We start from the raw sequence: 24,882 nt of genomic DNA on the forward strand, positions 1-24,882 counted from the left end.
GGCTGTTTGGTGGGACCATGCAACATAAACTACTGCTTTACAGCTTTCATTGACACTGAAATAAAGGAGGTTGTACACCACATGGCACAGTGCAGGATTACTGCAGTGGAGCCCTATTCTTGCTCAAGCTCTTTCAAATTGTGCAAGTTTGCAGTATTTCTGAAAATTATCCAATCTTCTGTTCTTCTGGGCCTTTTGATGTACTTCACTTAGAAGCTGTAAACTGATTTCAAGCTTTTGTGCCTTCAAAGAAGGATAATATAGTAATAAAAAATAAAAAAATATATACCATGAAAATATGTTAGATTCTCCAGTGTTTGGCAAAAGAAGTGTCCTTAAAGGAAGCAATCTAATTTTAGATAAGGCTGTACTGAGAAACAAAGTTTGTTTATTTTGCCAAGTAAAAGCAATAGATGAGTTTCAGAGTATTTTGACACAGTACCAAGCTGTGATCTCAGAATTTTGGACCTCAATGGCTACTGCTCTGAGTTTCATTAAATTGTAAATTCTGGGGAACGAACACCTACCTTGTTATGAAGTTAACACAAACACAAAAGTTTTCATTGCCAAAACAAAATCCAACCAGAATCTTGTTAATAACATAAATGTATATAGCATTACTTAACCTTGTAAAATTTGGCTGAAGAGTTGCCAGCTTTACAAGCAATAAGAAAAAGATCAAAAGAAAAATACAAACTAAAGTAAATATACATAGGAATGTGCACATAAGCAATCTTACTTATTATGGTATCAGAGGAAGAGAAGACTGGAAAGCAAAGTTACTTTTAAAAATCTGTATTATAATTGAAGTAAACATGATTAACTTAGTAATAGCTGTAACTTTCTATAAACACCAGGAAACACATTCACCCAGAGACCTTGCAAGAAATACACAAAACAGAACCTGACAAACAGAACAAAAGGTAACTGTTTAATATACCTATGAGGAGGAGGATGCAAGTGGTAGGGAAAGACACTTAATTTTTATTAGGTGGGGGAAGTTGGATTGGTTACATTCTGGAAAATGAAAGAAACATTCTCTTTTATCCTTTCAAGGAAAGGATCAGCTAGAGTCTGATGCTGCCCAGAAAAATGTTTCCATTGCATCAACTGTGACATGGATAGTGGTTTCTTTGAATTAGGCTTCCCGTGGTTTTGTCCAAGTTGGCAACTTCTAGACACAGAAGGCTTTTCTGAGGAAGGATCTGAAAAAAATGATGCAGTAGACTAATGAGACAAAACTAGACAGAAAATTTCACTCTGAATCAATAAGCAAGCTGGTGATAACAAAGGAGAGAAAAAAAATAGAACATCATAAATAAACCTTGTGTGTCAATGTAAACCAAGTATGTATTCACAGTAAGAGAGGGAAGGCTGATTCTTGCTCATTGATTGAATTTATTGAAACCACCATATGCTAGCATAAAGACAAATATTATTACTAATAGATGGGAAAGGAAATATCTTTTCTGGCAATTTCCTTTTTTTTTTACCTTCTTAATTTTGTGACATTTGGTCTGCTACCATTTTTTAAGCAAATCTGAATCTAGAAGTATGTTGCAGCAAAATTCATGCTAGCTTCTATTTCCTCCAGAGGAGTCATTCCATGCAGCTGAGAATAATTTGGATTTTATTGACTCAGCAGACTAGAGCTGGGTCTCTAGTGCGCTCTGTACATCCAGATTATGGCAAGCTGTTCAATATACACAATATTATACACTGTATATCACAGTAAGGAAAAGACTATTCCCTGTGAAGCACAAAAGGAGGAATTCACTTTGGACAAATGATTCTAAAGCCCCAAACAGGACCAGGCCATTGCAGGGTACATCACACTTTGCTGGCTTCGTGATTCATCTGATGCATCTGATAAGTAAAAAAATCCATTTGGGTAGGAAAAAGCTGCACCATTGCTGTTACTGGATTAAAACCCACTGTCAAATATTTTCATAGTAGTGTTACATGCTATGTAACCTCAGGAGAGATTTAGGTTAAATATTAGGAAAAGATTTTTCACCCAGAGGGCAGATGAGCAGTGGAACAGGTTCCCCAGGGAGGTGGTCACAGCACCAAGCCTGCCTGAGCTCAAAAAGCATTTGGATGACACCCTCAGGCACACGGTGTGATCCTGGGGGTGCCCTATACAGGGAAAGGAGTTGGACTTGATGATCCTGATAGGTCCCTGCCAACTTGCCATATTCTATGATTCTATGCTCCTTAGGAAAGACCCATGGTATCAGCAGAAGAATGATAGAATGACTCAGTATTCTTGAGGGTTTTTAAACTTTTGGAGAGCCCATAAAGACTCATATATGCAAGATTTTCCTTTTGACTGGTGCATGATGAGCCTTTCCTCTTTTTCATCTTGTGAAGGGCTCCAATAGATTAGAAAAATCAGCCAATATCTGGGAGATCCCTTAATGAACCTCACTTCTTCAGTCTTATTTTACTGACCATCAGAGCTTTCTCTGTATTTCAGACCACATATTCAGAACAGATGTACTTCCTCAGCCACAGCCAGATAATGAAGAAGAAACTCACTTTGATGGTCTTTCTTTCCCATACAGTCACACTCAAGCAAGTCATGGGTAACACAGCTGGAATCTTCATGAAGTGTAAAGAGATTTCTAAGCTCCTCAATGGAAAAATGGATGTGTTCAGATGTCTTGGAAAGGTCTACAACTGCCCCAGAAAGGTCTTGTTTGCTGATCTGTCTTTGATAAATCTTTTCTTCTATTGAGCCTGTATTAGAAAAAAAATAGGTACACTGGGATAATTTTTGACCAATCCTTGTAAAAAAAAAAAAAGCAAAATCCATTTCTTCAAATCAATATTCATAGTAATTCTAAACCATTATTTTCACCTATTCAAGCAAAAGCAAAGCAAAGGCAAATCAATATGCACCTCTATTTCAACTGAATTTAGAACAAATAATACATATTTTTAAAGAACAAATTATTTTTTAAAACTCTCTCTTTCTTTTATGGACAAAATTTCATTAGCTCTCTCACTCTGGGGTGTTTGAGCACCATCTCTGACCTGTGGTTAGCAGTCTGTAGATATATACAGCGCGTTTCTGGCCATCTCTCCACACTCTGGCCATTGCCTGAAGAAAACAAGGAGATGAAAAGCATTAGCTGCCTACTATACAATATTATTTCAACTAAAACTTGCAGCTTACACTGATCAAATTAACAGTTCTGCTAGCTCATTCAGAAAGATGATGTCCAAAGAAGGCATTCCTCAATAAGTGTCTTTGACTTTTTATAAAACACTGCTGGTATCAACTGTAAATAATTTTGAAAACAATATTGACTTTCTGCCTCCTTTCTTTCCATGTAGTGTAGCAGGGAGGCAGGGTTTTCACCTCTTTCCTGCCAGAAATCCCCAGAAATACTAAGTATCTGTTCTCCAAGCATTAGCAGCTGTTTAATATTTCAGGAATACTCAGCATTCTCCACCATCTGTTTTTTTGACACAGTACAACTTTAAATATGACACTTGAATTTCTTTTAAATTGTAAAATACAAGTTTCATGTACCCTTTTAATTCTTAAACAAACAAAATGTAACTGAGAACTGTTACATGGCTTTCGTTAAAAATGTATGGATTACCCCTGAATATTTGGTACAAGTACCCACAGCATGGCTTGCAGTCTTTGGCAACCTATAGCAGTTTTGACTGATTTAGCAGACTATTTTTCAAGCAACATTCAAGTGACCACATGAGGATACTCATTCACACTTGGATCAGGAGTAGGGTCAAGAAGTAGGGCTTATTTCAGGTAATAAGCACACAGCATTACTCTACAATAAAGTTTTTTACTGTGTTTTTGGGGGGTTTTTTTGGGTTGTAATTTATGTTTTTAACTGAACACTCTAATGCCAACTAAATAAACCCTTGAGGCAAACAGTGCCATTCCAAGAATGCCACACCACTGCTTTTGTTTTTTCTTTTAGCATAATTGCCATGTGGTTTTCACATTCTCTTAATTCTGATTAGAACCTCTCCTATTTTCTCAAGTGTTGCAAATCAACAGCATCACTTGCTAATCATAATTTTCACAGTCTAATCATAATTTTCTTTTTAGAAGCACAGCAACTTTCTGTTATAAAAAAGGTCAGGAGGCAAAGGATATACTCATTCCTCCAAGGAAAACAGAATTTACTCTGCATTTTTTACTGCAAGGTGGCTCCTAATGATACCAATATTTAGACTATGACAGAGGAGTTTCTTTTTCTCAGATACAGTTTTCCTCCAGTAACACGTCTAGATGCAGTGTGATAATTGCATAGCAATAAATCATGTAAAACCAGGCATTTCAAAATCAACCAGGACCCCACTGATGCCCATCCCAACCCCCATGTACACAGCTGTATCCCACCTGAATATCTGTAGCTGGATTCCAGTCAATATCATACAGGATCAAATGAGATGCACCGACCAGATTCAGTCCCACTCCACCAGCCTTTGAACTCAGCAAAAAGATAAAAGCTGGACTGAATTTACTGTTAAAATTATCAACAATCTGTTGCCTCTGGGAGACAGGAGTTTGTCCATCCAGCCTTGTATAAGAGTATCCATAATGTTTGCAGGTTTCTTGTAGTATGTTCAATGTTTGAGTGTAATTGGATACCAGTACGACTCTGTCAAACAGTAAAATAAAGTTATCTTAGACCCTGCTAAAGTTGCAAGTCCAGTAAAGAATTACTGAAGACATTTATGAAAATAAAATCATGAGTCAAGCGAAAATTACACAACCTGAGGTTACTCATTTTTCTTAAGAAATAAAACATTTCTTACTAATTTGAAGCACATACTAGATTTGGATGCATTATACCTACTGTTGAGCATTCAAATGTTAAATAATGTATGGTTTTATTTGTAAGAGAATTTGGCTTACTGCACATATTGCAGAGATCCAGAACCTACCACAGAGATAGATTACTTATTTTTAAATCTCTATTTATATAAGATAGCTGTTGTTAAGGCAGCATTTGCAGAAGGTGTTGTAGCAGCTGATAAATAATATATATGCCTCTACTTACTGAAAAAGCTACTGTGAACTTCTAGACAACCTCAGAAATTTCTAGTAAACAAAATCCACAAAGTCAAATTGGAAAGCAGCGACTTTTTCCTACATTTTATGATAGTAAAGAACTGGGATGAAGGATGGTGAAATATACCAAAAACAACATAGTCTGCATTTAAAAAAAAAAAAAAAATTAAGTAAAATGACCCATACTATGTTAGTGTTTTTTCTCTGAAAATTTGACTAAATCAGTTCCAGAGTTCTGCGAATCTAGAATTTCTATCCTGCGAGAGAGTGGGGATGATTCTACTGAAGGGAAACAGAAAGTTCTTTTGAATTTATAATAAGTACATAAAATAATAAGCACAGTAGGGGCATTTTCTGCTAGATCTTGTGGGAGGACCATTACAATCTAAGTAAAATGTACAAAATTCCATCAAAAGGGCTCTATTTTTTAAAATAATTTTTTATTAAAAACAAGTATTGAAGAACTAGACAAATAATTTCACAGAAAATATGGCAAATGAATATTTTTAAACTTTGAAGGTATTTTCCTTATCATAGTTGACTCTAAAATAGGCTTATATCCAAGATTTGTTTGTAAAGACTTTTCAAGTTTGATTTTTTTGGTCAATCAATTATAAAATTTGCACTGTTGTTTTTATGAAAAATAGAACTTGAACTTTATAAGCCTGTATATATCAAAAACTATTTAGTACTAAAGTAAGCAGAGAAACAAATGGAAAACAAACAATCATCACTGAAAGTAACAAAACTTCCAAGTGCCTCAAAGTAGTATCTCAGCAGCTCCTACAGCACTGATTAGGAAAATATGCTTTTTCGTGATACCACCATTTCTCTTGAACTACCAGAAATAAAGCCAGTACATTTAGATATTTAGCTGTCACTGTTTAGCATGGATATTAGGCATTTTATATGCCTAAAACAACAAGCTCTGCTTTCTGATTTGTAAAAAGATAGCATCAGGAAGAAAGAAATTCCATTACATCAGCACCAAGAGATCTGCTGTTGCTTCCTGCTACTGAACTACAGCATATCCCATTTAAGTTAAAGGCAAAAGCTAAATATTTTTGGAATAGCTGGGCTTTAAGACACTAGTACATAAAAAAAGTTATCATGAGACACAAGGCCATGTGAGATTTCTATGAATCAGCAACTGCACAGTAACTAACCATGTGCATCCTATTATCCTGTGACAAACAGACGTTTTCCTACATGTCACTGGCACTTACCACAGGGTAAATAAGAAATTGTTGTGCAAGTTCATCTGTTGTGACCAGCTACCCAGAAAAGAAAAGGCAGCAAGCACTGAGCAATTAAATGTGATTAAAAGAGGAAAGAACTTACAACCTAATAATTAAAAATATTCTTGTGCAATTTAAAGTACAAGGAGATACAAAGCGTTGGAAAGTCTTCACGAGTAAAGGTAATATGTCATAGTACAAAAGTGGTAGAAAACTGTTTTACTTGCTGGAAGTCAAGATGGAAAATACAAGCATCTTTATGTCAAAAAAATATGAAGGGAGACTTTGAAAATGTCAGCTGTAAATCCTAATTTAGTGATTCAGCAAGGAAGAGCCAGAAGTACAATGCATAAATAGGCTCAGTATCTCTGCAAACAGTTGGCAATGCATTTATTTTGATTATCACATCCTTGTGAATTTGAAAAGCAAGCCAAACACTACTGTTACCTCTCTTCTACCTTTCTTTCACACTTGCCTTTCAGAAGAGTTGAGCTCATGGATTGCAGCTAACAGCTTCACCAGCACCTGCAATTTTCCTGAATCACTTTCAGTGAAAGTGTCCGAAGTATAATTTTGTGGAAAGACATCTATTAGGCCTTCATAGAGACTGGACTCATCATGTTCATCAGACATAGGCTCACAGCTTTTTTCCTATTAAAAATAGAAGGATTCAAGACCCACATTCCATCTAGCATATTTTGGGTTTGTTTGTTTTTTAAAAATTTTCCTATATTTTTATTATGAAGACAAAAGCTTATGCAAAGTACTGTATGATATGAGCACAAAACCCACTAGAACTAGGTTGAAAGCACTATTTTAAAATACCAATAGTGTTTATGTTGGTTTACACCCTCTCATGTAAGACATAGCTCACAGCTAAGAGAAAGTTGAAATACTTAAAACTTAAAAATGTGGTTTTATTTGTTTCACTACCTAAACAACCACACAGATGTACACCCACAGCAAAGCTGTATCTGAAAAAAGCAGTACTGTGCTTTGTCTTTCTAAAGCATATGCATGATACCTTATTGTCAAACTCACCAGTCACTGATTTTTTTTTTTCAGAAAGATGATGTCATTAAGATCCAGTTATGCAACTGGAAATAATGAAAAACTACCAATTTAAACCAATAAAATGGGAGAATACAGGTAATATTTTCTGTAATTTGAAAATCAATCTTTCACTGGGAGGAAAAAGCCAAACAAATCAAATCTCCAAACCACAATGGTAATAAATGACTGGCACACATAGGCCTTTCCATCCCTATAGTTTCTGAATGGTTACATTTTCCCATATGGAAAATTTCTAGTGCTTATTTTATGAATAAAGGCAATGACTTAGTAGTGTTGAAAGTTACAGGGAGTTCTGTGCTGTGGACATTCTCACAAGTCAAGAAGGATGTCTTTTAAGAAAGATTTAAATTTCCACCCACCTTTCTCGGATTTTGACTTGTGGCCATAGAAGTGAGTAATATTAAAGTTCTAACTATCACGTTATTTACCTATGCATTTCTATAGAAATAACAAGGTGTACAGTGCAATAGGATCCCAGGAGAAGTGGAAATAGAGACATGTGGTACCACTGACATCTTAAGCCTTCAGCTCCCAGTGTCTCCAAAACTTAGAGAAATAATCATGTGGACAGGGAGGTTTCAGAGGAACCAGCAGAGTTACACAGAATAATTTCTAGGTAGTAGTGTTCTTTGCAAAAGTCACATTTGTATGTATTTTTACAAATATTCAGAGACAAGATTAAGAGGGAAAAAACATGGAGAACAAGAAAATACGACAAGAAAATCGGAAAGTGGTGAGGTAACTTCCCTGAGTACATTCAGATGCCTTAACATGCATGGTTTTGAAACCAGATCTCCTGAAGCAAGTCGTATGTGATGACCTTAAATAACACACACATTCTACAGAATTTCAGTGACCTTTGCCTGCTGAGATGACTAATTGCAGGCACCCACCCCCATGCAGATAAATACCTTTATAGCTTTAAACAGAAGACATGGATGATTGCAAAGTTTTTTCAAAGCTCCTATACATATTAGGTGAGGACTGTTTTCCAGCCTGCCTTGTAGACAGGACCTAATGACTCGAGAACTCAGCAGTTTTCGATACAATTCAAGTTGCAGTGCTGTTGGTTGGCAGAAGAGTATGCTCTCCTTTTTGGGGGGCAGAAATTTGTTTATAACCTCCTGTGTTCTCCTAAGAATGAAGAGCCCAGTGAGGCGTGTGAGTTCTGCTGCTCTTTTTTCTCCTAATTCCTTTTCCTCCTGAAAGAAAAAAAAAAAAAAAGCACAAAATTAATTATAATCTTACATTTCATTTCAATAATATTCTGTACTATTTTAATTAGATAGTTAAGAACAATGATTAATTAAGAACATTAAAAATGTAAATTTACCACTTTCTAACATGGGACTGTAATGATCAATTCTTCTCCATTTAGTACCACTACATTAGCTTAATTCTATATCTGGTTTCTAGAAGTCTTTAACAAAGGAAGAACCTGTCCCAGAAGAAACCCAAGAGTCTAATTGAGTTACAGAATTTCCTGACTGATGAAAAAAAAATCATGTAGAATTTGCAGTACGGTGGAGAAACTAAGAGTGAATAAAGTATCACCATATGGCAATACGCATGGCTGAAATGCCATGATCTTAATATGCAAATATGCCTCCAGCTGCCCTTGGAGAACAACTGATTTTATCCCAAACAGGAAGGTGAAAAGCTTTTTCTACCATTAGTTCTAAGCTTCATTTTATTTCATAGAAAGCAAATTTCACGGTGCTGTCGATGGATTTTTTTTTCCATAACCACATTTTTGTAATAATATACCTTTGTTGCTGAAGGTTCTCTAGACTTGACAATTGGTTCCTCATATATCTTTCTATAGGTGGATAAAGAGCCAAGTATTCCTGGATTCACAAACTCTATTAATGCATAAAATTCTTGCAAGTCATTTTGGATTGGAGTACCTGGAAAGAGAAAAAAATAGTTCTGTATTTGGTAACTTTTTTTTCCTCAAAATGATAGAAGTACAATTGTTGAATGAAGGATTAACCACTGAGAATGAATCCTGAAAACAGATGTTTTGTTTCAATGTAAATTACACAGAGTACTGAATTAATCTAGAACTTCATTGCAATTGATAAACTACTGTCCCCCTAACTAAACAGACTGTAAATCTAGTGGTTTTGACAAAGGAATTTTAAAAAATGAAGTTCTAAATTAATTGTATTAAGTAACAGGAAAAGAGAACAATGAGTGAATATGAACAAGAGTCCTGATTCCCTTACAGAAGTTTCCAGGTTCCTTGCCTGTCAGTGTCGCTCAAGTTAGACAAATTTTGCATTTTGCTTTTCAAATTGGAACTAATACTTTTACAGGACCTTAGATTTCTGCATTTAATGCTCACTGCCAAAACTTACACTGTGCTCCTGCCACACCCACAATAACCTTTTGCTTTACCCCAACCTAGTATTGTTAACATGGCTAAATATTAAAAGTAGCTATAAATACTAACCAGTAAGGATAATTCTCCTCTCACAAGACAGACTGGTGAGGGCTGCAGTTGTCTTAATAGAGCTATTTTTCAGACGATGTCCTTCATCACAGATTAGGAGGTTAAATTCTATAGCCTGAATTTGATCCAAAGATCGTAGTAGCATCTCATAGCTGATTATCAAAACTGAATAAAGTGGAGAACTGATGAATTCTTCTACTTTATGGTCCTGCAGGCATAAAGGAAAATATATCATACAACTAATTTTTGATATCACTAAACATCCAGTGTCCATAGACATTTTTTGACATGACACCAGATATTGAAAATCTCCTCCGTGAGTTTGGTTTACTGACTCTTTCCTTATTTGCAAAAGAAATTTTGGACCTGATACAGCAATTTAAAGTTTACCATCAAAAGAAAATTGATTATTATTTAGGCCTTCAAATCCTCTGAGATACATTACCATGAAGGTGAAAAGAACAGGCTCCCAGTAACAACTCCCCCGTCTTGTCATTTATGTGAGCTTCGAAGGCATAATTAAAGACAAGATAACGAACAGGAGTAAATAGCTGCCTGTACATTCAGCTGGTATGGGCAACATTTGGGATCTCAAGCCACAGGGTACAGTAATGAGGTCCAGTAGGATGTAACCACACTTCACTGATCTAAATTTGTCTTTAAGTTTTGAACTGAACATGGTATTAACTTTTCTACAAGCCCTTAACATTGATGAGTTGGCTAACAGGTGCAGCTTGGGATTTAGAAAATAGAGCCTAAAGCTAGCCCCTGATAAGATGTCTGTCTATTGGTAAATAAATGCAATTGGTTTCTAAACACAGTATTAGTGGTCAAAAAAAATGGCTATGACTTTTTTTTCTTTTCAGAAGCCTTGATGTCTATTGAAGGAAGCAGACATACTCAATAAAAACTCACTACAATGTGACAGAGAGATTCTTCCAAAAAAGCATCCCTGAGGTAGTTTCATTTCTATGCAGACTTGTCAATATACTAGGATTGCTTACTTGTCTTGCAGTTATGCATAAAACCAGAAAAATCTACTATGGACACTGAGCCCCAGACACTAATTCCCTGCATGCTCCTTTCTATTTTGTAACAGTGCTCACTAACTAAGCAGCTATGGGTCCAGCTGACAAGCTGAAGGACCTCTTTAACTGTGCATGCAAAACAAGCTAAAGCCTTAGAAGGTATTTTTCTTTCCAAACAAGATCAGTTATCAAACACAGACAATTAAGTCTGGAGCCAGATGGTGCAACACACTGTAAAAGCAGCACCACTTAATTATCATAACCTTTAGAGCCTCCTAACAGGTGATTCAGATGAATCTATGGGCCAAACCTGGCACGTTAATCCCACAAAGTACCTTGTGGTAGATCAGTCCCCACATGCTGCTCACAAAGAGGTCCAGCACACGTCAGAGGAAGCAAGGAGTAGCGTGAAGCTGGGAACAAGGGCATGCACCCATTTCCCCAGTGTTTGGATGGGAACCAAGCATTCCTGTTGTTTCCAGGTCTGCAGTTAAGTGCCAGTTTTCTGGCCAGTATTTTTACTGCCAGTTTCAAAACAGGGGTAGAAAATTTCCCAACACACAAACAGAGACAAAGTGGAGCCCTGTAGGCAGCAACCAATGCTGTTCCAGGATTCAGGCTCTACATTGCAGCTCTGAGGACAGAAGCACCTCTCTCTGACCTTCTCTGGGGATGACCAAGCATCAGAAGATGCCCATCAGAAGATGTTCAGAAATAATTTTGTATTCTTCCATTTTCTGGGTGTGAGCTGAAACTATGGGGAAAGTAGTGAGAGCACAGGGAAACTGCCTCCGATGTCCAACCACTAAATAAAAGTCTTCTGGTCTGTTTGAAGCCCTTAAAAAAAAGTAGGAGAGTCCTGACACATTATAAGCCCATTCCTGCCAAATATAATATATTCTCTGCTGTATATAACAACAGCAGTGGATGATGAACTAAAAATTAAAACAAAATTTACACAGCAATGTCAAGTAATTAATTTATACTTTTAACTGGCTGCAAGAGATATATGTATTATAGCCTCCATCTTCATTTAACCAGAGTGGCTTGTCAGATTTAAGCGAGTTGCCTGGAGCCACATATGGAGCAATTGTCAATCACTACTGGAGCTCCATAATGTCCCAGACTTACTCTTTGAACAGACCCTTCTTTTACTAGTCCAAATCCAATGTAGGCAGTAAAGTGCAATTTAAAAAATATTAAATCATGAAGCAATGTAAACCTTATTTAATTAATTCTTCAGAAATTTAGACATTTAGATATTTAGACCCCAAACTAAATCAACCCCAGTAGAAGTGGTACTCTGCAAACAGATAAAATGGTTATTCTCTCAAACATACCTCAAATGCCAGCAACATGGGTTATCAAAACCTAAAAGCAACCCTTTTGGGGATGCCATCATTTTAAAATGAATGTCCTCTACATGACATTTGCCTTTTAGCAGAAGTAAACTAATCACACTTTAAAAGCAGATAATGTCCTGGTTTTTTGAAGAGTCTGCTACTGAAGGGTTAGGATCAGTTTGGGGTGTTACAGTGTGAAAGCAAGGAAATCATGCCTAACATATTTTTAAAAGTCTGCCAGTTCTTTGAATGTATTCCTTACAGGCAAGAATAGAAAAAACCTTTGAGACAAGCTCTTCCTTTTAAGTTATGCTGGAGAAATAACAGTATGGTAATTGCTGTTTTTCCAGAGAAGATAGACAGTAAATTATTTTGAAATACCTCATTATACACCAGGCAAGTCATATTGTGTCTTCTTTTTGCATGACAATGTATTCCTTGCTATTTGGGAACACAATCTTAAAAGCTGCTGAGTGTCCTAAATCCAAATGGCTTCAACAAGATAAGTAAGAATATTAAAGTTACTTAAATTAAAAGAAAATGAAAGCTACTGCCATTTTGGGTCATAGCAACTGTCAGCAAATTCAGGTTTTCTCCCCCCTGTATAATTCACAAGAACTGGAGAAAAATATTCAATTATTTCTAACTACCTTTTCAGGTAAAAATATTGCCATGTTATATTTTGCCTTTTACCTCCTTATTTTCAAAACTTCCATATATTTCTTCCTAACCTATATTAAATTACAGTTTCTGACAAATCAGTTTGCTTCATTCCCACATCTTGAAACAAGTTACTAAGAAGAGCAAATGATGTAAAAAGCACCTGTTACATGTGAGTTGTCCTCAGTGGAAGATGAGTAGGTTCAGTAATTTCAAGGGTTTGACATGAGTAGAATTCAAATAAATAACAATTGTTACAAAAATTTGTATGCTCTACAAAAGAGACTAAAAACAATGTGAAAATTTCCATTTCATCTGAAATCTTCACTCATCACAGACAATAAAGATAATGCAAGAAAATAATAATCAAGTCTTGATGTAAGAATTGAACTGTCCTTAAAAAGAAGTGCTATTTGTTTCTTCAATCTATTTGGAATTATATATTGAATTAATTGCCCAGGTGGCCAAGAAGGCCAATGGCATCCTGGCCTGTATCAGAAACAGCGTCACCAGCAGGTCCAAGGAGGTGATTCTGCCCCTGTACTCAGTGCTGGTGAGGCCACACCTCGAGTACTGTGTCCAGTTCTGGGCCCCTCAGTTCAAGAAGGATATTGAGGTCCTGGAGCAGGTCCAAAGGAGGGCAACCAAGCTGGTGAAGGGACTCGAACACAGATCCTATGAGGAGAGGCTGAGGGAGCTGGGGCTGTTCAGCCTGGAGAAGAGGAGGCTCAGGGGAGACCTCATTGCTCTCTACAACTCCCTGAAAGGAGGATGGAGCCAGGTGGGGGTTGGTCTCTTTTCCCAGGCAACCCTCAGCAAGACAAGAGGGCACGGTCTTAAATTGTGCCGGGGGAAGTTCAGATTGGATATTAGAAAGAATTTTTTCACGGAAAGGGTGATCAGACATTGGAATGGGCTGCCTGGGGAGGTGGTGGACTCTTCGTCCCTGGAGACATTTAAAAAGCGACTCGATATGGCACTCAGTGCCATGGTCTAGTGACTGTGGCGGTAGTTGATCAAGGGTTGGACTCGATGATCTCTGAGGTCCCTTCCAACCCAGCCTATTCTATGATTCTATGATTCTATTCTAATAGATTTAAAAGTAACTTTGGAAAATAAATATGTGTATCTCTGTTGCAAGCACAAATGCAGATACTTCTAAGTTCTCCACTTCCTCTCCTTTGGCAAACTTCAAATCAGCAAGGGAAAAGTAGTTGTCACGAATTCCTGAATGTACCTACAGAAACCAGTTTGCTAAGCAACTTATTTCCTTTCTGCTATGAAAGCCCAATCCATAAAGCAAGGAGGACAAGAAGTCTAAGGAAAAGGAATATTGGATGGCCAATTATAAAAGCCAGAGCTTGGACGTGAAAGCTTCAGGAGCACTAATCAAGGCATGAGCAAGTCTCCTGAATGCTGGTCCCTAAGGTGACCCAACCCTCTGACTGAGACATTGAGCCATGCTTAATGGGAAAATTTGCACAGCTTAGTGGATAATCAGAGCAAGATGTGGCTCTCCTTCAGAGAAAGCCCTCAGCCAGTGCTTCAACAGCCTCACTCTTTGAATTATTGTCTTTCATGTGGCCAAGTGCTTTCCTGCCTGATTTGGTCAACAAAGGTCACTGAAGCACAGTGTCTATGCTAGAACTTTTAATTGCAGTAAGGGACAGAGACAGTTTTGTGTTTCAAAAATAAAGGCAAGACCTGAAAAGTATATCAAGGAGCTTAAAATATGGAATACTTTGTCAGTGTATGGGATTCATCCAGGCAGTACAGGAACTTGGGAGTGTCGTTGCCAGCAGAAAAAGCTCCACTACAGGAGGGATGGGGATCAGCACCATTCTGCTTTCTTTTTAAGATCTGTAGTTGTCTGCATTCTTCTGGAGACAAGAGATACTCATATTCTCTAACACTGACACTCTAGGCTTGGTAACTCATGAGACATTAAATCACTCCTATAGAAACCTAATTCTTGACAGTTAAAGTAAAGGGAATAAACTTCTGAAGTAACCTGAAACAGACAACCAAACAAAGAGGAAAAGGTTTTCAGTACAGAACAAAAGCAACTACCACAGAAGCAGAGTACAAGTCAGTCAAGGCAGATGCTCTGGTGCATAAAGCAGGGAAGATGTGCACTTTGATAGACAACAGAAAGCTCTTCCCTAATCTGAAGAGGCACAGAGAAGAGCATATCACCTTTTACATCTTCAAAGGGGAAGCCTGAGGAAAAATGAGACAGACATATGCTATACAGGCAGGTGAGCCTAAATTATGACCTGGTTATTGACAGCTAAATGCCCATGTGGACAATTACCTGAAGGAGAAATAAAGTATTACATATAAAATAAATAATTACTAGTTTTGGCCTCTGGTAAAAAAAAAAAAAAAAAAAAAAAAAAAAAAAAAGAGCGAGAAAGAAATCACAAGTCCTATATTCTGAGCCAAGTACAACCTAATCCCCTTTTTGAAATAAATCTTACCTGATCAACTGTAAAGACTTTGATTCTTTCACTTCCCAACCATTTTTGAAACTCTTTCTTCCAGTTCTTTACCAGACTCCCAGGGGTGACAATTAGTGCTCGCTTTAGTACAGGTTTGCATCCATACACCCCCTGACGCAGAAGAGTCCAGACGAGTGCAATGCATTGCAATGTTTTTCCTAAGCCCATTTCATCAGCAAGAATAGCTCCATATCTACCACTGACTCTGTAAGATAGGAGGTGGTAACATTTTAAAAGACATACCTACTTACAAACTGGTCTTGTGGTTGTTTTCTGAAGTATAAAACCTGTTTGTATTTCTTATGGTCTACTGTAGGTTTTCATTCAGTTATAACAGAAGACCTTAAAATGACATTCCTTGTTTCCCAGATCAATTCACTAGTCCTCCAAAACAAAATAGTTTAAATCTACTTTTAGCATTAAAATTATCATCTAATATTTTTCAAAACTTGTATATGCCTTAAGGAACCTATGACTCAAGAAAACACTTTTAAATTTTTTTTAATATGTTGCTAAAACAATTTCTTTATCCTAAATGCCTATAAGTTATGAATAATTATTAATTACATTAATTGTAAATCCCAGAAAGCACTGTTCTTCAGCACGAGTTAGAAGGTAGCTGTATTTACAAGACTTGCTATCTGCAGTAGAATGAACAGGCCTTCTGCTGCAAGCTTTACTGGGAAAAATTACTAATATATTCTCAAATCTTCCTGTTAAAAATGTCTACTTCTGAACATGGGCATGAAAATATTACAGGTATTGAAATCCAGAAGGATAATTATTGTCTTACCTCATCCCCATTACACATTCATATAGAAATATAATTCCTTCTTTCTGATGTGGCCGGAGATTATTTGCAATGTAAGGATCCACAACTACATCCACCATAGGCAAACCAGCTTTATTAAATGTCCACTGATGACTTGTGTTTGGTCTTGGCATAACTAGAGAATCTTGAAGTTCAAAATATATGCAGGTATGGCACAAAAACATTACTTTTAGTCTGTTAGCAAAGGGTATTACTTCTCTAACTCAGATGCAGAATTAAGTCAATGAATGAATGACTACTAAAAATACTGTTTAATATATCAACCATTCTCAAAAGAAAACACATTTACCAACAGAGCATCTAGATTGCTTTCTAAATAAAAAAAAATTATACACAGGTTTCCCAAACAGTTTACACTTTTCTTAAAGGTAAAGGTGACTAATGAAGAAATAAAAGTATTTTTTTTACGATGAGGTTAAACTGCCTACCTAAAAAATGTTGTGTGATGACTTTGAATGCATAGAGTTAAATCAGAAGTTATAAAAGGATTCTGAAAGTGTAAGAAAAAGAACATAAACAATGACCTACATAAAGTCTAGATGCTACATTTCAAGGCAATATTCTTGTAACTGCCCAGAAAGATTTCTCTGGCAGAGAAATGAAGATAAAAAGACAAAAACATTATAAAAAAAAGAGGAAAGGACTGAGAGTGAGCTGACAAAGACTGCCACAGTGCATGAATAAAAGAAGTTGACAGGTTTGAAGAAATACAGAGGCTAAAAAGAGCATGAAGTATTCAGCTACATATGAATAAAAGCTTTGCTAGCCATAATTTGCTTACAAACTCTAACCTAATAATTTTGCTAGTTAATGTCCATACTGGCTTGCTTATATTGAGGCTACATATCTTCACTGAGAAGTTGTATTGTCAGAGGAAAGAATGAGAATACAATGTATAGCTGCTGGTATTTTCCTAATTTTCCTGTGTGACTAGAGTAGATATTGTATGTTTGTATATATATATCTATGTATACATATACATATACACACACACACACATATATATAAGAGCCATTGGTGACAAAAAAATAGCTTTTCTTACAAAATCTTGCAGTTTCATAGAAGGTGAAGAAACAAGTAATGGACTAAAAGCTTAGAACTCATACGTGGAACATGTGGCTCTACAGCTTTGTCACCTGCCCTGTTCTGCTGACCATGAGCATAAATGGCTTTCCATTTTGAAGAAGCTGCATTTTAATCAACTATATATAGTCACAGACCTCAACATTTAAATCTCTAAACGCTGCAGTGCTAAGGTCCTGGTCTTGCAAAGTATCTTGGTTGCATTTGAAAGAGGTTAAGCAACAAGGCATTAAACAAACTATGATTCTCTAAGCAATTCTAATGACTGAAAGTCCAACCTATTGATCTGTTGAGGGTTCTCTTTATCAGGAAGCTTAAGGAAATCTCATAGGAGGTGCTCAAATTCACCAGAAGACAGGTCACAGGAGACAACTAGAATAAAATATAGCTTTCTAACAGATTAGTGCAGAAACAGCAAAGAAGCTGAGTACTGAATATATTAGCTCTGTGACAGATTTTAGGTTAGAAAGCTGATGCAGTATCATCTTGCAACCACAGGAAGGAACATTCTTAGATACAACATAACCAAGTTGAACTCAGCCAAGAAGCTGATGTTAAAACTGCTTCTCTACAAAAGGGCCAATGAAATAATTAATTATGTCTTTATTAATATTTCACTGTATTTATATAGCATCCAGGTAGCTTTCAAAATTCCTATAGCATTAGGATATAAGGCAAGAAGTAGGATGGAGGCATAACTATAGTAAGAATATAGAAAAAAAACTTGTATTTTAAAAAAAATACACATTGCTCTGATTAGTAACATTTCTTTAAATTGTTTTTTGTTTTCATCTGAAAGATAAAGCCACCAGCAGAATATAGCTCCCAAACAGTTTGTTATTGACAGACAAAAGAGTACTTCCCATTTAGATAACAAGGCCACTTCCTGCAGCTATAAAATGTTTACTGGACCCCTTACACAACTGCTTACCCAGCCTGTTCCTGGCTCTTCAGCACATGGTACCTCTTGCATGATAAAATAAAATTTTTATTCCAGAATAAAATGTCTGGTTGGGTTTGGGATGTGTAGTTACCCTGTCTGGCTGTGAAGGATCAGGCACTGTCAGAAGCAATTCTTTGAATCTGGCTCAACTTCTCTATTACTGATACTCTACTGTAATCACTGTGCTGCCACATTATGTCAGTGCTTCACCAACTCCAGTGGGAAGCTGGAACTCATCTACAACTTCTAGCATGTGTCAGACTGTTTCTCTGATCAATAAGTTTATTTTTCTTGGCAGAACTCTCAGAAACCACTCTACCTCCATCTGTTTCTACATCCATCTGTAACAACCATGAGAAACTATGCAGTACAGATCATTTCACTTGGTAGAAACATACACTCTAAATACCTAACATGGTATTGATAGAAGCACTAATACTGTATGTCAGGAATTCTTTAGTATTATATTGTGGAACATGAAAATTTTGGTTACACGTTCAGCTTTTTTTGAGAGTCAGAGGATGCTTAAAGAAACTTAAAAATCTGAAATCTTACTTGAAGCATTTGGATCGTGGCGAGGTTTGCAGCTTTGAGGATCTCTGAGAACATTCTCTTTAGTACTGGATTGACACACACTTTTGAATTGCTTACAGAATGGCTTCATATTAGTTTGAGATAAAGCAGTTGGGACTGTGTCATGAGACCCTATCCCAGCCTGGAAACACCTGCCACTGCTGAAATCATCTGCGGAAATTACACCCATCACTTCTATTTCTTTTCCTCCAACCAGCAGTGTTTGGCCTTCACCAAGACTGTCTAGCTCCTTAGATTTATATCCAGTACCTAAAAGAAGATAAAAATTTAGCAGTTAGGACAACACAGCAAATACTACTGCCTTAAGTATCTGCAGGAAGGAAAAAAAAAACCTGTCAACAGATTCTTGATTCTTAAGTGTTTGAATTGCTACACAAATTAACTCATACAGCCTTTCCCCCCTTAACATTTCAGTGCTAAAAATCAGAATTAGATACCAGAATATCTAGGCAAATATTCTGTCATCACCATCCACAATCAGTTCTTCTGAATGTCAAAGATCCATCCTTAAGGGAACTGACAAAAAAAAACCAGCCCCATAGTATAAAATATAGCAGCTTGTCTTAAATTTTCCCTAGGTCTCTTCTCTTCCTTTGATGCACTGATAGGAACAACACTAGGCCCTCTTGCTGTGGATACAGGCAGAACATTCTACTTTAAAAATCATTCTAAATTAGTTTTTTTACAATTAAGGATTCATACTCATCTGAAATCTTTACTTCTCCATATGTTCTGAAACATATATGCTTGATTTTTATCAATCAACTCAATAGTTTGCTTATCAAAAACCTATTAGGAAGGAATAAAGATGATTTCTTCTATGCCCCCTTCAGGGGCTCTATTGAGTGGACATTCTCAGAGCAACTACCACATACTATTAGTCTCATTACAAAATATTGAAGTAGCTGCCACTTCCTTTTAAGATAAAGATACAGGAAAGAGTGGTGGTTCCTTCTGTGAAACAGTATTCTAGTGGCTGAAGCTCTCACATAAGAAACAGAAGACATCTACAGTTTCATTTCTTAATTCAGGGACGTCAAAGCCACATCTCTATCTCAAAATTAGTAACAGGAATGTTCTTTACTCCACTTGTTAAATTTGTGCCACTTTGAATAAACAGGTCTGGATCCTTAGTTGGGCCAAAAAATAAAAAGCACATCTGTGTAGGCCAGCAGCTAAAAGCACTCATTTGTGAACGAGGCAAACTCCCCAAGGTTTTGCAGGTGTTTTCTCCAACAAACAGTGTACATAAAGACAGCTGGGAGCTGTCTGCAAATCTCAGGTCTCCCATGTCTAGGAATGTGCCTTTCCCAAAGGGTTGGAAGGTGAAGATCTGGATTTGAATTTGTTTAAGAGAATGAATTTACAGAGCTGTTTCACAGCCTAAGCAACTGCTGAAAAATAGTCTGGTCAAAAGGGAAAGGGAGGTATTTTTCTTCCCCACATCTAAATGCATGCACACACCACACAATGATCATTGTTTGTTCTTAAAAGAACACTGGCTTTTAGGAAAGAGATGAAGATGCCAGAAAACAAAAGAATGCACATGCTTTTTCTAAATGAGGTGCCTGGAGAGGGCATTTATGACTTCTCCATTGCTCTGTATTTCTGTTTTCTGTTATTGCCTCTCTGCAGCTTCAAGCTGAGCATACTCTGTACAGGTGTATCCTTGTGCAGGAGTTTTTGGATTAAAGTCTGAAGATTCTCATTCTAAGACAGAATGGGCTTTAAGAATAGACAGGAACTTAGGACGGGCAGAAAACAAACCTACAAAGCTCAAATGTTTATGCAGCTCAAGAAATTATAGCTGATTCTGCAACATACTGCAAATTACAAGAGAGCACTTGCTAATATCTTTGTAATACATTACTGAGGAATTGGGAGATTTGCAGGGGAAAAAAGTAGGATGTTCTGCTCCCTCAAAAACAATCTAGACTGCTGGTGTTAGGTTCTCATGACCCTGGTTAGATCCAGCCCTGGTACACCTAAGCAAAAAAATTAAAATTTCCTCTGCCCCTTTCTTTCCATTTAAAAAATAATAATCCTGGATGCTCATTCACATTCAGTGCAGACTTCCTTGTGTTAAATGGAATGCTGGAGGTAATGCCACAACCAGACCTTTCCTTCTCAATCAATGGGGTTGTAAAATAATTGCAGAAATTTAGAACTTACACTGCTCAAGTTGATCAATTTCCAACTTTCTTAGAATCAGTGAGCATTGAAAGCAATTCTGAATGGCCAAATTAGCACCAGTCCCATTGGTATCATTGGGCTCCCTGACACCATCAAACACAACAAAGATAGTTTCACCAGGCAAAATCAGAATATTCACTTTTCTATCCTGTTTTCTGCTAATTCAAGAAGACAGGACTTGAAAAAAAAAAAACACAACAGGGTGGTGGCTGATGCATTCCAGGCATTACTCTTTTTCACTCTGCGTTTTTCAAAAACAAGCAAGTCTATACATATATTGCTTTGCTATAAATAAATTCAAATTAACTTCTAAGCCACAAACTGATCTGCAAATGAAAACTGCCTGGACCTAACAAGGCTCACAATGTCACGATAGTAACAGAAGAGCAGAGAAGCCATCTCATCCCTAAAATTAATCAAATCATGTTTTGCAGCAACCTTGTCCAATCATACTCCCTTACAAAATATGTTTGGCTCAGTTAGCAAAGTTAATGTTTTCCTTGCTTTCAGTAAAAAATTATTGCTTCAAGTTCACTGCAGCCTATAGTTTGCAAGTCTTATTTTTAGCTCTGATATCAACTGAAACTGTCTTACAGCAGCTGCTGCTTAAACTTCAAGACTAAAAATTGCTACACAGTTGACTTTGGCTTGGCTGGAAAATGTTGTTTGCTTGTCTTTAAAACAAAGATGGTATTTTTAGCTGTTTGACTGGCTGAAAAGCACAGCTCCAACCTCTGACATTGCCGGCTGCCATGCTACTGACTGGAATATCTACAAGGAACAAAACTGTATATTTTCCCCTAATTTTAACACAATCTCCAATGCATCATGTGAGCAACCTAAATCAACTACTCAGCCCTCATTTAGCATCCCTGATGAATTACTACAGCTGTTCCTTTCCAGATCGTCCCCATGGACAAGCATTTGGTGTTTCTGTGAATAATGTTTTTTGGCCTGCCCCAGCCTCCCCCATGCATCTGCCTTATATGTAAGAAATATAAAGCTTTCTTACTGTCTCCCCCTCTGCCCTCCATTCCCCCCGAAAAAAAAACCCCACCCTAGTCTTTTTTCATCCTGTCATCAACACTGGTATGGAGAACTCTAAATTATTTAAGAGTGGGGTCTTTGTTACACAAAGCATAGTAATTTTAAGCCAATATGCAAATCAACAGTACCTTTTCCAATGTCTTTGCCTTCCATATCTTTCAATATTACTGACTTTCCTTTAGTAATAAGAACAGCATCGCCTTCCCACTTCTTGTGCTTTTTCTGTGATGCCTTACACCACACAACACTGAAATACTTCACAAGGCAGTCAGGTTCTTCCTGAGCTGCTTCTTTCTTTGCTGTCCCTGATGTTGGCAAATACAGTGCATCTAAAAGGGAAATAAAATAACAAAGAATATCTCAGGTTCTCTTTATGAAGTATACAGTTATTTGCATTTCAAAGAAAAAAAAAAAGAACAATCTATGCATTTCATCTTATATAAACAAAGTGGTGTACTACCTGTCCTGGACCACTTATGGTAAGTTGAGACTGAGACAGAAAAGCACATAAGCAGTCATGGTGAAATAAGAATCATTAAATTGTTTTGGAAAGTATACACTTCCAGGAAGAGCATATTACTTGCTACTTTAGTCAGGGAGCTCCTAATTTGACAAATATACAAGACAATGAGAGTGGAGAAAGAATAAAAGGAAAGGCTGTAAACAAACAAAGGCTTGGAAAAAAACACAGGAGAAAATGAACACACAGTCCTGATGAGAAGGTCTAGGGTAATGTTCTGGAAGCAAGGACAAGAACACAGAATTCAAAGAAAGGAGGAAAGGATGGCAGTAACAAGATCTGGAGCTAAAGTCATTAGTACCGAGTGGCAGAATAACCACAACTGTAATTATGCGAAAGATTATTTTGACTTCTTTCCCTATACACTTTTAAATAAGTAATAATGCAAACCTTGAAACAGACCATCTCTTCAATTTGCAGGAACCCAAGTGTTAATAGAATTTGATTTGTGGAATCACAGAATGGTTTGGGCTGGAAAGGTCCCTAAAGGTCATCTAGTTCCAAACTCCCTGCATGGGCAGGGACACATGCCACAAGACCAAGCTGCTCAAAGCCCCATCCAGCCTGGCCTTCCCAGGGAAGAGGCATCCACAATTTCTCTGGGCAATCTATTCCAGTGTCTCAACATCCTCATAGTGAAGATTTGCTTCTTGATGTCTAACCTAAACCTACCTCCTTCCAGTTTAAAGCCATTTGCCTTGTCCTATTGCTATATGGCCTCACAAAAAGTCCCTCTCCAGCTTTACTGCTGATTGATTTAGATTTGTAATCAGTTACCTATTTGTAAGTGTCAGGGATGTAAATATTAATAGGAAATATTTCAGCTAATAAGGTTAAGGAAACTACAATAGAACAAACAGTTGATTATAATATCAAAATAAATACATGCTTTCAAGAATTGGCTATCTGACATAAGTAATGATAGATAAGCACCCAGCATTACCTAAAGGAGTATCTGTAGCATTCCTTTTCAGCACATGCACATTCAAAGAGAGAATCAGACTAACTTTCATTAAAATACCCCTGCATGCTGGTTAAAGGCTTAAATTGGTTTGCTCCTTTGATTCCATCTGGGATCCAACACTATACAAATCTGTTGCAAAAAAAGAGCTTTTGCCACAGACTAACCTTTCCAAAATTTCTCAGTGTGCTGGCATTTAAAGGAGAAGCATCGAGTCAACTTTTGTTCACAATAATGGTCCTATTTATCACTTCTACACTAAGTCTATATATTCTTTAAACTGCACAACACTTAAAAGTTACACGCCTCAAACAAGTGCATCTTTGCAGACTACGATTTCACAGAATCATAGAATGTTAAGGGTTGGAAGGGACCTCAAGAGATCATTGAGTGAACCCGCCCTGCCAGGGGAGGACCACCTAGTGTAGGTCACACAGAAATGCATCCAGGTGGGTTTTGAATGTCTCCAGAGAAGGAGACTCCACAACCTCACCAGGCAGCCTGTTCCAGTGCTCTGCTACCCTCACAGTGAAAAAGCTTCTTCTATATTTACATGGAACCTCCTATGATCCAGTTTGCACACGTAAGCCCTTGTCCTATCATTGGACATCACTGAGAAGAGCCTGGCTCCATCCTCCTGACACTCACCCTTTACATATTTATACATTTTTACTATAAATGTTTTCTCTTTCTAAATGAAAAATGCTATATTTATTGAACACAATTTTCTCACAATGTTCTCTAAAAGTTTTATTGTCTGTACAGAACTCTATGCTAACACAGCACCTAATGTAGATCAGATTTTCCATATGCAGATGTTTCTACAGGGCACAAGCCAACATCTGCAGCATTTCATGCAACAGATGCCCCCATCGCCCAGGAGTAAAAGAGCAGCTACTGAAAACTGGCACCCCACATAAGATGAGAAAACAGAACAGAGCACCTCTTTTTGAAATGTAGGGGACTCTTTTCAGATGGAACATAGAAAATGAGCCAGAGAGCAAAAATAAATAATTTCAGTGTTGCAAAAAGGTACAATGGCTCTATTGGATCTTCAGTAATCACAAGTGATAAGATTGAGGGGAACGAAGGAAGGAGCAAAGGATATAACACCCAAAGGTTGCTAAAAATACTAAAGACTAATTTCTGCTTGTAAACATGATAAATACAAGACTGTTTCCTCTTTGCTTTTCAAACTGTTACTTGTAGTATAAACAATTTTTTCACTCCTGTGAGATTTCAAGTAACTGTTACTGCAAGAACTGGAGATTTCACTGCAGAACTTTCTTCTCTCTTGAAAGAAGACCATCCATAAAAAAATGACCAACTCCATGTCTCCTCCACTGACCTC

The 24,882-nt window shown here is 37.1% G+C and overlaps 1 protein-coding gene across 2 annotated transcripts in view; it reads right to left on the reverse strand.

Annotated features, from left to right (window-relative positions):
- Window positions 1-781: 781 nt before the first annotated feature.
- The window catches only part of RAD54B (RAD54 homolog B), a 66,080-nt gene continuing 41,979 nt past the window's right edge, over window positions 782-24,882 (reverse strand). For both annotated transcript variants that reach the window (XM_071737956.1, XM_071737955.1), the window contains exons 4-15: window positions 22,179-22,379; window positions 18,772-19,059; window positions 16,152-16,314; window positions 15,338-15,563; window positions 9,827-10,034; window positions 9,139-9,278; window positions 8,283-8,573; window positions 6,773-6,948; window positions 4,385-4,646; window positions 3,040-3,106; window positions 2,542-2,742; window positions 782-1,205 (exon numbers count right to left, since the gene is read on the reverse strand). In XM_071737956.1, the coding sequence (XP_071594057.1) occupies window positions 988-1,205; window positions 2,542-2,742; window positions 3,040-3,106; window positions 4,385-4,646; window positions 6,773-6,948; window positions 8,283-8,573; window positions 9,139-9,278; window positions 9,827-10,034; window positions 15,338-15,563; window positions 16,152-16,314; window positions 18,772-19,059; window positions 22,179-22,379 (2,441 nt within the window). In that variant the 3' untranslated portion in view covers window positions 782-987. The remainder of the gene's footprint in view (window positions 1,206-2,541; window positions 2,743-3,039; window positions 3,107-4,384; window positions 4,647-6,772; window positions 6,949-8,282; window positions 8,574-9,138; window positions 9,279-9,826; window positions 10,035-15,337; window positions 15,564-16,151; window positions 16,315-18,771; window positions 19,060-22,178; window positions 22,380-24,882) is intronic.

Source organism: Heliangelus exortis, chromosome 2, assembly GCF_036169615.1.
Source record: "Heliangelus exortis chromosome 2, bHelExo1.hap1, whole genome shotgun sequence".
In the NCBI taxonomy this organism is placed as follows: domain Eukaryota; kingdom Metazoa; phylum Chordata; class Aves; order Apodiformes; family Trochilidae; genus Heliangelus; species Heliangelus exortis.